Below are 11,611 nucleotides of genomic sequence, written 5' to 3'. Positions count from 1 at the left end.
TGCCTCTCTGTCTCTCTCTGCCTCTCTGTCTCTCTCTGCCTCTCTGTCTCTCTCTGTCTCTCTCTCTCTGCCTCTCTGTCTCTCTCTCTGTCTCTCTCTGCCTCTTTGTCTCTCTCTGTCTCTCTCTGCCTCTCTGTCTCTCTCTCTGCCTCTCTGTCTCTCTCTCTGACTCTCTGTCTCTCTCTCTGACTCTCTGTCTCTCTCTCTGACTCTCTGTCTCTCTCTCTGCCTCTCTCTCTCTCTCTGCCTCTCTGTCTCTCTCTGCCTCTCTGTCTCTCTCTGTCTCTCTCTCTGCCTCTCTGTCTCTCTCTCTGACTCTCTGTCTCTCTCTCTGACTCTCTGTCTCTCTCTCTGTCTCTCTGTCTCTCTCTCTGTCTCTCTCTGTCTCTCTCTCTGTCTCTCTCTCTGTCTCTCTCTCTGCCTCTCTGTCTCTCTCTCTGACTCTCTGTCTCTCTCTCTGTCTCTCTCTCTGTCTCTCTCTCTGTCTCTCTCTCTGTCTCTCTCTCTGTCTCTCTCTCTGACTCTCTCTCTGACTCTCTGTCTCTCTCTCTGCCTCTCTGTCTCTCTCTCTGCCTCTCTGTCTCTCTCTCTGACTCTCTATCTCTCTCTCTCTGCAGGGAGCCCCGGAGGGGGTGATAGAGCGATGCCGCTATATCCGTGTGGGCTCTGAGAAGTTCCCCCTGACGGCAGCGCTGAAGGAGCAGCTTCTGGGGGTGATTCGGGAGTGGGGGACGGGCCGGGACACTCTGCGCTGCCTGGCCTTGGCCACACGCGACCACCCGCTCAAAAAGGAGCAGCTCAAACTGGAGGAGCCCAGCCTGTTCGCCCAGTACGAGGTGAGTGATGTGGCTGAGTGAGGGTGTGCCTGGGGACAGCAGACATCTGGCACTGGGTGTGACTGAGAGCGGCACTGGGTGTGACTGAGAGCGGCACTGGGTGTGACTGAGAGCGGCACCGGGTGTGACTGAGAGCGGCACCGGGTGTGACTGAGAGCGGCACCGGGTGTGACTGAGAGCGGCACCGGGTGTGACTGAGAGCGGCACCGGGTGTGACTGAGAGCGGCACCGGGTGTGACTGAGAGCGGCACCGGGTGTGACTGAGAGCGGCACCGGGTGTGACTGAGAGCGGCACCGGGTGTGACTGAGAGCGACACCGGGTGTGACTGAGAGCGACACCGGGTGTGACTGAGAGCGGCACTGGGTGTGACTGAGAGCGGCACCGGGTGTGACTGAGAGCGGCACCGGGTGTGACTGAGAGCGGCACCGGGTGTGACTGAGAGCGGCACCGGGTGTGACTGAGAGCGGCACCGGGTGTGACTGAGAGCGGCACCGGGTGTGACTGAGAGCGGCACCGGGTGTGACTGAGAGCGGCACTGGGTGTGACTGAGAGCGGCACTGGGTGTGACTGAGAGCGGCACTGGGTGTGACTGAGAGCGGCACTGGGTGTGACTGAGAGCGGCACTGGGTGTGACTGAGAGCGGCACTGGGTGTGACTGAGAGCGGCACTGGGTGTGACTGAGAGCGGCACTGGGTGTGACTGAGAGCGGCACTGGGTGTGACTGAGAGCGGCACTGGGTGTGACTGAGAGCGGCACTGGGTGTGACTGAGAGCGGCACCGGGTGTGACTGAGAGCGGCACCGGGTGTGACTGAGAGCGGCACCGGGTGTGACTGAGAGCGGCACCGGGTGTGACTGAGAGCGGCACCGGGTGTGACTGAGAGCGGCACCGGGTGTGACTGAGAGCGGCACCGGGTGTGACTGAGAGCGGCACCGGGTGTGACTGAGAGCGGCACCGGGTGTGACTGAGAGCGGCACCGGGTGTGACTGAGAGCGGCACCGGGTGTGACTGAGAGCGGCACCGGGTGTGACTGAGAGCGGCACCGGGTGTGACTGAGAGCGGCACCGGGTGTGACTGAGAGCGGCACCGGGTGTGACTGAGAGCGGCACCGGGTGTGACTGAGAGCGGCACCGGGTGTGACTGAGAGCGGCACCGGGTGTGACTGAGAGCGGCACCGGGTGTGACTGAGAGCGGCACCGGGTGTGACTGAGAGCGGCACCGGGTGTGACTGAGAGCGGCACCGGGTGTGACTGAGAGCGGCACCGGGTGTGACTGAGAGCGGCACCGGGTGTGACTGAGAGCGGCACCGGGTGTGACTGAGAGCGGCACCGGGTGTGACTGAGAGCGGCACCGGGTGTGACTGAGAGCGGCACCGGGTGTGACTGAGAGCGGCACCGGGTGTGACTGAGAGCGGCACCGGGTGTGACTGAGAGCGGCACCGGGTGTGACTGAGAGCGGCACCGGGTGTGACTGAGAGCGGCACCGGGTGTGACTGAGAGCGGCACCGGGTGTGACTGAGAGCGGCACCGGGTGTGACTGAGAGCGGCACCGGGTGTGACTGAGAGCGGCACCGGGTGTGACTGAGAGCGGACTACTGCATCACCGGGTGTGACTGAGAGCGGCACCGGGTGTGACTGAGAGCGGCACCGGGTGTGACTGAGAGCGCCACCGGTGTGACTGCCGGGTGTGACTGAGAGCGGCACCGGGTGTGACTGAGAGCGGCACCGGGTGTGACTGAGAGCGGCACCGGGTGTGACTGAGAGCGGCACCGGGTGTGACTGAGAGCGGCACCGGGTGTGACTGAGAGCGGCACCGGGTGTGACTGAGAGCGGCACCGGGTGTGACTGAGAGCGGCACCGGGTGTGACTGAGAGCGGCACCGGGTGTGACTGAGAGCGGCACCGGGTGTGACTGAGAGCGGCACCGGGTGTGACTGAGAGCGGCACCGGGTGTGACTGAGAGCGGCACCGGGTGTGACTGAGAGCGGCACCGGGTGTGACTGAGAGCGGCACCGGGTGTGACTGAGAGCGGCACCGGGTGTGACTGAGAGCGGCACCGGGTGTGACTGAGAGCGGCACCGGGTGTGACTGAGAGCGGCACCGGGTGTGACTGAGAGCGGCACCGGGTGTGACTGAGAGCGGCACCGGGTGTGACTGAGAGCGGCACCGGGTGTGACTGAGAGCGGCACCGGGTGTGACTGAGAGCGGCACCGGGTGTGACTGAGAGCGGCACCGGGTGTGACTGAGAGCGGCACCGGGTGTGACTGAGAGCGGCACCGGGTGTGACTGAGAGCGGCACCGGGTGTGACTGAGAGCGGCACCGGGTGTGACTGAGAGCGGCACCGGGTGTGACTGAGAGCGGCACCGGGTGTGACTGAGAGCGGCACCGGGTGTGACTGAGAGCGGCACCGGGTGTGACTGAGAGCGGCACCGGGTGTGACTGAGAGCGGCACCGGGTGTGACTGAGAGCGGCACCGGGTGTGACTGAGAGCGGCACCGGGTGTGACTGAGAGCGGCACCGGGTGTGACTGAGAGCGGCACCGGGTGTGACTGAGAGCGGCACCCGGGTGTGACTGAGAGCGGCACCGGGTGTGACTGAGAGCGGCACCGGGTGTGACTGAGAGCGGCACCGGGTGTGACTGAGAGCGGCACCGGGTGTGACTGAGAGCGGCACCGGGGTCTCTCTCTCTGTCTCTCTCTCTGTCTCTCTCTCTGTCTCTCTCTCTGTCTCTCTCTCTGTCTCTCTCTCTGTCTCTCTCTCTGTCTCTCTCTCTGTCTCTCTCTCTGTCTCTCTCTCTGTCTCTCTCTCTGTCTCTCTCTCTGTCTCTCTCTCTGTCTCTCTCTCTGTCTCTCTCTCTGTCTCTCTCTCTGTCTCTCTCTCTGTCTCTCTCTCTGTCTCTCTCTCTGTCTCTCTCTCTGTCTCTCTCTCTCTGTCTCTCTCTCTCTGTCTCTCTCTCTCTGTCTCTCTCTCTCTGTCTCTCTCTCTCTGTCTCTCTCTCTCTGTCTCTCTCTCTCTCTCTCTCTCTCTGTCTCTCTCTCTCTGTCTCTCTCTCTCTGTCTCTCTCTCTCTGTCTCTCTCTCTCTGTCTCTCTCTCTCTGTCCTCTCTCTCTCTGTCTCTCTCTCTCTGTCTCCCTCTCTGTCTCCCTCTCTCTGTCTCCCTCTCCCTCTCCCTGATATTCTCTCTCTCTGCCTGTCCGTCCAGGTGGACCTGACCTTTGTGGGCTGTGTGGGAATGCTGGACCCTCCGCGGAACGAGGTGTTGGATTCGATCCGGCTGTGTCGCCAAGCAGGAATCCACGTCATCATGATCACCGGGGACAACAAGGGCACCGCCGTGGCCATCTGCCGGCTGATTGGTATCTTTGGGCCTGACGAGGAGGTGGGCCTCAGGGCCTTCACTGGCCGTGAGTTTGATGAGCTGAGCCTGGCGGCGCAGCGTGAGGCTGTACAGAACGCTCGCTGCTTTGCCCGCGTGGAACCCTCTCACAAATCCAAAATCATCGAGTTCCTCCAGTCCATGGACGAGGTGACCGCCATGGTGAGAGCTGGGGGGGAGATCCAGGGGGAGGGCGGGGCGGGGTCTGGGAGGAGAGCGCAGGGGGAGAGCGGGGGTGGGGGGGGAGAGCGGGGGTGGGGGAGGGCGGGGCGGGGTCTGGGAGGAGAGCTGGGGGGGAGAGCGGGGGTGGGGGAGGGCGGGGCGGGGTCTGGGAGGAGAGCTGGGGGGGAGAGCGGGGGTGGGGGGGGCGGGGTCTGGGAGGAGAGCGCAGGGGGAGAGCGGGGGTGGGGGGGGAGTGATCCAGGGGGAGGGCGGGGCGGGGTCTGGGAGGAGAGTGCAGGGAGAGCGGGGGTGGGGGGGGGTGATCCAGGGGGAGGGCGGGGCGGGGTCTGGGAGGAGAGCGCAGGGGGAGAGCGGGGGTGGGGGAGGGCGGTGCGGGGTCTGGGAGGAGAGCGCAGGGGGAGAGCGGGGGTGGGGGGAGTGATCCAGGGGGGAGGGCGGGGCGGGGTCTGGGAGGAGAGCGCAGGGGGCCTCAGGGGGAGAGCGGGCGGGTCGGGGGGGGGCGGGGGGCGGCGGGGAGAGCAGGGAGGGAGAGCGGGGTGTCTGGGGGAGAGCGTGGAGGGCCCCTGGAGAGAGCGGGGTGGGGGGAGGAGTGGGGGGAGAGAGGTGGGGGTGGTGGCCAGCTGGGAGAGCAGGGAGGCCAGGGGAAGGGGGAGAGAGCGGGGTGTCCGAGGGGAGGGGGGAGAGCGGGTGTTCCAGGGGGGTCGGGTGTCTGGGGAGAGAGAGCAGGGGCTCCAGGAAGAGCGCCGTGCGTCCGGGGGGAGAGAGTGGGGGTAGCCGAGGCTCGGGAGGCGGGGGAGGTGTGTAGGGGCTGGAGGAGGTTACAGAGATAGGGAGGGGTGTAGGGGCTGGAGGAGGTTACAGAGATAGGGAGGGGTGTAGGGACTGGAGGAGGTTACAGAGATAGGGAGGGTTGCAGGGACTGGAGGAGGTTACAGAGATAGGGAGGGGGTGTCGGGGCTGGAGGAGGTTACAGAGATAGGGAGGGGGTGTAGGGGCTGGAGGAGGTTACAGAGATAGGGAGGGGTGTAGGGGCTGGAGGAGGTTACAGAGATAGAGAGGGGTGCCGGGGCTGGAGGAGGTTACAGAGATAGGGAGGGGTGTAGGGGCTGGAGGGGGTTACAGAGATAGGGAGGGGTGTAGGGGCTGGAGGAGGTTACAGCGATAGGGAGGGGTGTAGGGGCTGGAGGAGGATACAGAGATAAGGAGGGGTGTAGGGGCTGGAGGAGGTTACAGAGATAGGGAGGGGTGTAGGGGCTGGAGGAGGTTCCAGAGACAGGGAGGGGTGTAGGGGCTGGAGGAGGTTACAGAGACAGGGAGGTGTGTCGGGGCTGGAGGAGGTTACAGAGATAGGGAGGGGGTGCAGGGGCTGGAGGAGGATACAGAGATAGGGAGGGGTGTAGGGGCTGGAGGAGGATACAGAGATAGGGAGGGGTGTAGGGGCTGGAGGAGGTTACAGAGATAGGGAGGGGTGTAGGGGCTGGAGGAGGTTCCAGAGACAGGGAGGGGTGTAGGGTCTGGAGGAGGTTACAGAGACAGGGAGGGGTGTCGGGGCTGGAGGAGGTTACAGAGATAGGGAGGGGGGTAGGGGCTGGAGGGGGTTACAGAGATAGGGAGGGGTGTAGGGGCTGGAGGAGGTTACAGAGATAGGGAGGGGTGTAGGGGCTGGAGGAGGTTACAGAGATAGGGAGGGGTGTCGGGGCTGGAGGAGGTTACAGAGACAGGGAGGGGTGTCGGGGCTGGAGGAGGTTACAGAGATAGGGAGGGGTGTCGTGGCTGGAGGAGGTTACATGACAGGGAGGGGTGTCGGGGCTGGAGGAGGTTACAGAGACAGGGAGGGGTGTCGGGGCTGGAGGAGGTTACAGAGATAGGGAGGGGTGTCGGGGCTGGAGGAGGTTACAGAGACAGGAAGGTGTGTCGGGGCTGGAGGAGGTTACAGAGACAGGGAGGGGTGTCGGGGCTGGAGGAGGTTACAGAGACAGGAATGTGTGTCAGGGCTGGAGGAGGTTACAGAGATAGGGAGGGGTGTAGGGGCTGGAGGAGGTTACAGAGATAGGGAGGGGTGTAGGGGCTGGTGGAGGTTACAGAGATAGGGAGGGGTGTACAGGCTGGAGGAGGTTACAGAGATAGGGAGGGGTGTAGGGGCTGGTGGAGGTTACAGAGATAGGGAGGGGTGTAGGGGCTGGTGGAGGTTGCAGAGACAGGGAGGGGGTATCGGGGCTGGAGGTGGTTGCAGAGATAGGGAGGGGTGTAGGGGCTGGAGGAGGTTACAGAGATAGGGAGGGGTGTAGGGACTGGAGGAGGTTACAGAGATAGGGAGGGGTGTAGGGGCTGGAGGAGGTTACAGCGATAGGGAGGGGTGTAGGGGCTGGAGGAGGATACAGAGATAGGAAGGGGTGTAGGGGCTGGAGGAGGTTACAGAGATAGGGAGGGGTGTAGGGGCTGGAGGAGGTTCCAGAGACAGGGAGGGGTGTAGGGGCTGGAGGAGGTTACAGAGACAGGGAGGTGTGTCGGGGCTGGAGGAGGTTACAGAGATAGGGAGGGGGTGCAGGGGCTGGAGGAGGATACAGAGATAGGGAGGCGTGTAGGGGCTGGAGGAGGATACAGAGATAGGGAGGGGTGTAGGGGCTGGAGGAGGTTACAGAGATAGGTAGGGGTGTAGGGGCTGGAGGAGGTTCCAGAGACAGGGAGGGGTGTAGGGTCTGGAGGAGGTTACAGAGACAGGGAGGGGTGTCGGGGCTGGAGGAGGTTACAGAGATAGGGAGGGGGGTAGGGGCTGGAGGGGGTTACAGAGGTAGGGAGGGGTGTAGGGGCTGGAGGAGGTTACAGAGATAGGGAGGGGTGTAGGGGCTGGAGGAGGTTACAGAGATAGGGAGGGGTGTCGGGGCTGGAGGAGGTTACAGAGACAGGGAGGGGTGTCGGGGCTGGAGGAGGTTACAGAGATAGGGAGGGGTGTCGTGGCTGGAGGAGGTTACATGACAGGGAGGGGTGTCGGGGCTGGAGGAGGTTACAGAGACAGGGAGGGGTGTCGGGGCTGGAGGAGGTTACAGAGATAGGGAGGGGTGTCGGGGCTGGAGGAGGTTACAGAGACAGGAAGGTGTGTCGGGGCTGGAGGAGGTTACAGAGACAGGGAGGGGTGTCGGGGCTGGAGGAGGTTACAGAGACAGGAATGTGTGTCAGGGCTGGAGGAGGTTACAGAGATAGGGAGGGGTGTAGGGGCTGGAGGAGGTTACAGAGATAGGGAGGGGTGTAGGGGCTGGAGGAGGTTCCAGAGATAGGGAGGGGTGTTGGGGCTGGAGGAGGTTACAGAGATAGGGAGGGGTGTAGGGGCTGGAGGAGGTTACAGAGACAGGGAGGGGTGTTGGGGCTGGAGGAGGTTACAGAGATAGGGAGGGGTGTAGGGGCTGGTGGAGGTTACAGAGATAGGGAGGGGTGTACAGGCTGGAGGAGGTTACAGAGATAGGGAGGGGTGTAGGGGCTGGTGGAGGTTACAGAGATAGGGAGGGGTGTAGGGGCTGGAGGAGGTTACAGAGATAGGGAGGGGTGTAGGGGCTGGTGGAGGTTGCAGAGACAGGGAGGGGGTATCGGGGCTGGAGGTGGTTGCAGAGATAGGGAGGGGTGTAGGGGTTGGAGGAGGTTACAGAGATAGGGAGGGGTGTCGGGGCTGGAGGAGGTTACAGAGATAGGGAGGGGTGTAGGGGCTGGAGGAGGTTACAGAGATAGGGAGGGGGTGTCGGGGCTGGAAGAGGTTACAGAGATAGGGAGGGGGTGTCAGGGCTGGAGGAGGGTACAGGGATAGTGAGGGGTGTAGGGGCTGGAGGAGGTTACAGAGATAGGGAGGGGGTGTAGGGGCTGGAGGAGGTTACAGAGATAGGGAGGGGTGTCGGGGCTGGAGGAGGTTACAGAGATAGGGAGGGGGTGTAGGGACTGGAGGAGGTTACAGAGACAGGGAGGGGTGTAGGGGCTGGAGGAGGTTACAGGGATAGGGAGGGGTGTCGGGGCTGGAGGAGGTTACAGAGATAGGGAGGGGTGTCGGGGCTGGAGGAGGTTACAGAGACAGGGAGGGGTGTCGGGGCTGGTGGTTTGAATGTTGGGTGTGTGTCGGGGAGTGTTGGAGTGAGAGACAGTGGATGGATGGGGCAGCGGGACGGGTTGGAGGAAGAGTTGCGAGTGGTCACGGGGCTGGTGGGTGGTTCTCCGCAGGGTGAGATCCCATCGCCTGGTTCCAGACGGTGTTGATTTGGGGAGAGGGTTGGGGATCCGTGCCGCGGGTGCAGAGTTTGGGGGTGGGTGTGTGGCAGTCTCGGAGAGCACGGTCCGTCACTCAGCGCCTTTCCTGCGCTTCCTCCTCAGACTGGCGATGGAGTCAACGATGCGCCTGCCCTGAAGAAGGCGGAGATCGGAATTGCCATGGGATCCGGCACTGCGGTGGCCAAGAGCGCCTCGGAGATGGTGCTGGCTGATGATAACTTTTCCACCATTGTGGCAGCTGTGGAGGAGGGTCGAGCCATCTACAACAACATGAAGCAATTCATCCGATACCTCATCTCCTCAAACATCGGAGAGGTGGTCTGGTGAGTGCATCCCGGAATCCCGGTCCCGCATCCCGGGATCCGGGTCCCGCATCCCGGAAACCGGGGCGTGCATCCAGGAAACCGGGTCCCGCATCCCGGAATCCGGGTCCCGCATCCCGGAATCCCAGCTCCACATCCCGGAATCCGAGTCCCGCATCCCGGAATCCAGGCCCCGCATCCCGGAATCCAGGCCCCACATCCCGGAATCCGAGTCCCGCATCCCGGAATCCAGGCCCCACATCCCGGAATCCGGGCCCCACATCCCGGAATCCGAGTCCCGCATCCCGGAATCCGGGCCCCACATCCCGGAATCCGAGTCCCGCATCCCGGAATCCCAGCTCCACATCCCGGAATCCGAGTCCCGCATCCCGGAATCCGAGTCCCGCATCCCGGAATCCGCGTCCCGGAATCCGGGTCCCGCATCCCGGAATCCGGGTCCCGCATCCCGGAATCCGAGTCCCGCATCCCGGAATCCGGGCCCCACATCCCGGAATCCGAGTCCCGCATCCCGGAATCCCAGCTCCACATCCCGGAATCCCAGCTCCACATCCCGGAATCCGAGTCGCGCATCCCGGAATCCGAGTCGCGCATCCCGGAATCCGGGTCCCGCATCCCGGAATCCCAGCTCCACATCCCGGAATCCGAGTCCCGCATCCCGGAATCCAGGCCCCACATCCCGGAATCCGAGTCCCGCATCCCGGAATCCGGGCCACACATCCCGGAATCCGAGTCCCGCATCCCGGAATCCGAGTCCCGCATCCCGGAATCCGAGTCCCGCATCCCGGAATCCGAGTCCCGCATCCCGGAATCCGGGCCCCACATCCCGGAATCCGAGTCCCGCATCCCGGAATCCCAGCTCCACATCCCGGAATCCGAGTCCCGCATCCCGGAATCCAGGCCCCACATCCCGGAATCCGAGTCCCGCATCCCGGAATCCGGGCCACACATCCCGGAATCCGAGTCCCGCATCCCGGAATCCCAGCTCCACATCCCGGAATCCGAGTCCCGCATCCCGGAATCCGAGTCCCGCATCCCGGAATCCGAGTCCCGCATCCCGGAATCCGAGTCCCGCATCCCGGAATCCGGGCCCCACATCCCGGAATCCGGGCCCCGCATCCCGGAATCCGAGTCCCGCATCCCGGAATCCGGGCCCCGCATCCCGGAATCCCAGCTCCACATCCCGGAATCCGAGTCCCGCATCCCGGTATCCGAGTCCCGCATCCCGGAATCCGAGTCCCGCATCCCGGAATCCGAGCCCCGCATCCCGGAATCCGAGCCCCGCATCCCGGAATCGGGGTCCCGCATCCCGGAATCGGGGTCCCGCATCCCGGAATCGGGGTCCCGCATCCCGGAATCGGGGTCCCGCATCCCGGAATCGGGGTCCCGCATCCCGGAATCGGGGTCCCGCATCCCGGAATCGGGGTCCCGCATCCCGGAATCGGGGTCCCGCATCCCGGAAACCGGGTCCCGCATCCCGGAATCCGGGTCCCGCATCCCGGAATCCGGGTCCCGCATCCCGGATTCCGGGTCCCGCATCCCGGAATCCGGGTCCCGCATCCCGGAATCCGAGCCCCGCCTGCTGGGACCCACGCCCCAGTCTGCCCGAAAGTCCCCTTCATCGCAGAATGGGCACTGAGCCCTCGTCGTGTTTGCCTCCACGTTCCTGCCGGTGTAAAGCCAGGGATTGGGAATCCTGTGTCGAGTAACTGGCCTCCAGTCTGCCCTCCCTCCCCCCTCTTGCCCAGTGCTCCCTCCCCCCTCTTGCCCAGTGCTTTTCCTCCTGCCCCGGTCTGATGAATGATTTTTCTCTCTGCCAGTATATTCCTGACGGCTGCCATCGGCATTCCCGAGGCTCTGATCCCAGTGCAGTTGCTGTGGGTGAACCTGGTTACAGACGGCCTTCCTGCCACAGCGCTGGGCTTCAATCCTCCTGACCTGGACATCATGAGCAAGCCCCCTCGCAGCCCCAAGGAGCCCCTCATCAGTGGCTGGCTTTTCTTCCGTTATCTGGTGATTGGAGGTGGGTGTCTAATCAGCTCTGTCCACACTGGAAACTGCCCCACAAAGCTGTGAAAATAGCTCACTGCATTCCATCAAATATACAACGCACAACAGCCCAATGTCTGAGTGGACTGGTTTTATTATTGTCACCTGTATTAACATAGTGAAAAGTATTGTTTCTTGCACGCTATAGACAAAGCATACTGTTCATAGAGAAGGAAAGGAGAGGGTGCAGAATGTAGTGTTACAGTCATAGCTAGGGTGTAGAGAAAGATCAACTTAATGCGAGGTCGGTCCATTCAAAAGTCTGACAGCAGCAGCAGGGAAGAAGCTGTTCTTGAGTCGGTCGGAACGTGACCTCAGACTTTTGTATCTTTTTCCCGATGGAAGAAGGTGGAAGAGAGAATGTCCGGGGTGCGTGGGGTCCTTAATTATGCTGGCTGCTTTTCCCGAGGCAGCGGGAAGTGTAGACAGAGTCAATGGATGGGGGGCTGGTTTGCGTGATGGATTGGGCTACATTCATGACCTATATAAGAGTGATGTTGGTATTGTGGGCAGTTTTGGTGTCCTTATCTGAGGAAGGATGTCCTTGCTATAGAGGGAGAACAGCGAAGGTTTACCAGGCTGATTCCTGGGATGGCAGGT

At 62.9% G+C, this 11,611-nt stretch overlaps 1 protein-coding gene across 1 annotated transcript; it reads left to right on the top strand.

Moving 5' to 3' along the window:
• Positions 1-611: 611 nt before the first annotated feature.
• LOC144491163 (sarcoplasmic/endoplasmic reticulum calcium ATPase 1-like) lies at positions 612-10,985 on the top strand (the record flags this gene model as incomplete). The annotated part of the gene is made up of 4 exons (XM_078208839.1): positions 612-836; positions 4,038-4,373; positions 8,745-8,965; positions 10,783-10,985. Coding segments are annotated over 4 exons (985 nt in total), but the record flags the coding sequence as incomplete, so codon positions are not given.
• Positions 10,986-11,611: the final 626 nt, after the last annotated feature.

This window comes from Mustelus asterias, unplaced genomic scaffold, assembly GCF_964213995.1.
Source record: "Mustelus asterias unplaced genomic scaffold, sMusAst1.hap1.1 HAP1_SCAFFOLD_4603, whole genome shotgun sequence".
NCBI classification, from domain to species: domain Eukaryota; kingdom Metazoa; phylum Chordata; class Chondrichthyes; order Carcharhiniformes; family Triakidae; genus Mustelus; species Mustelus asterias.
Note: the sequence above shows the minus strand (reverse complement) of the source record. Positions and strands in the feature narration are given on the sequence as shown.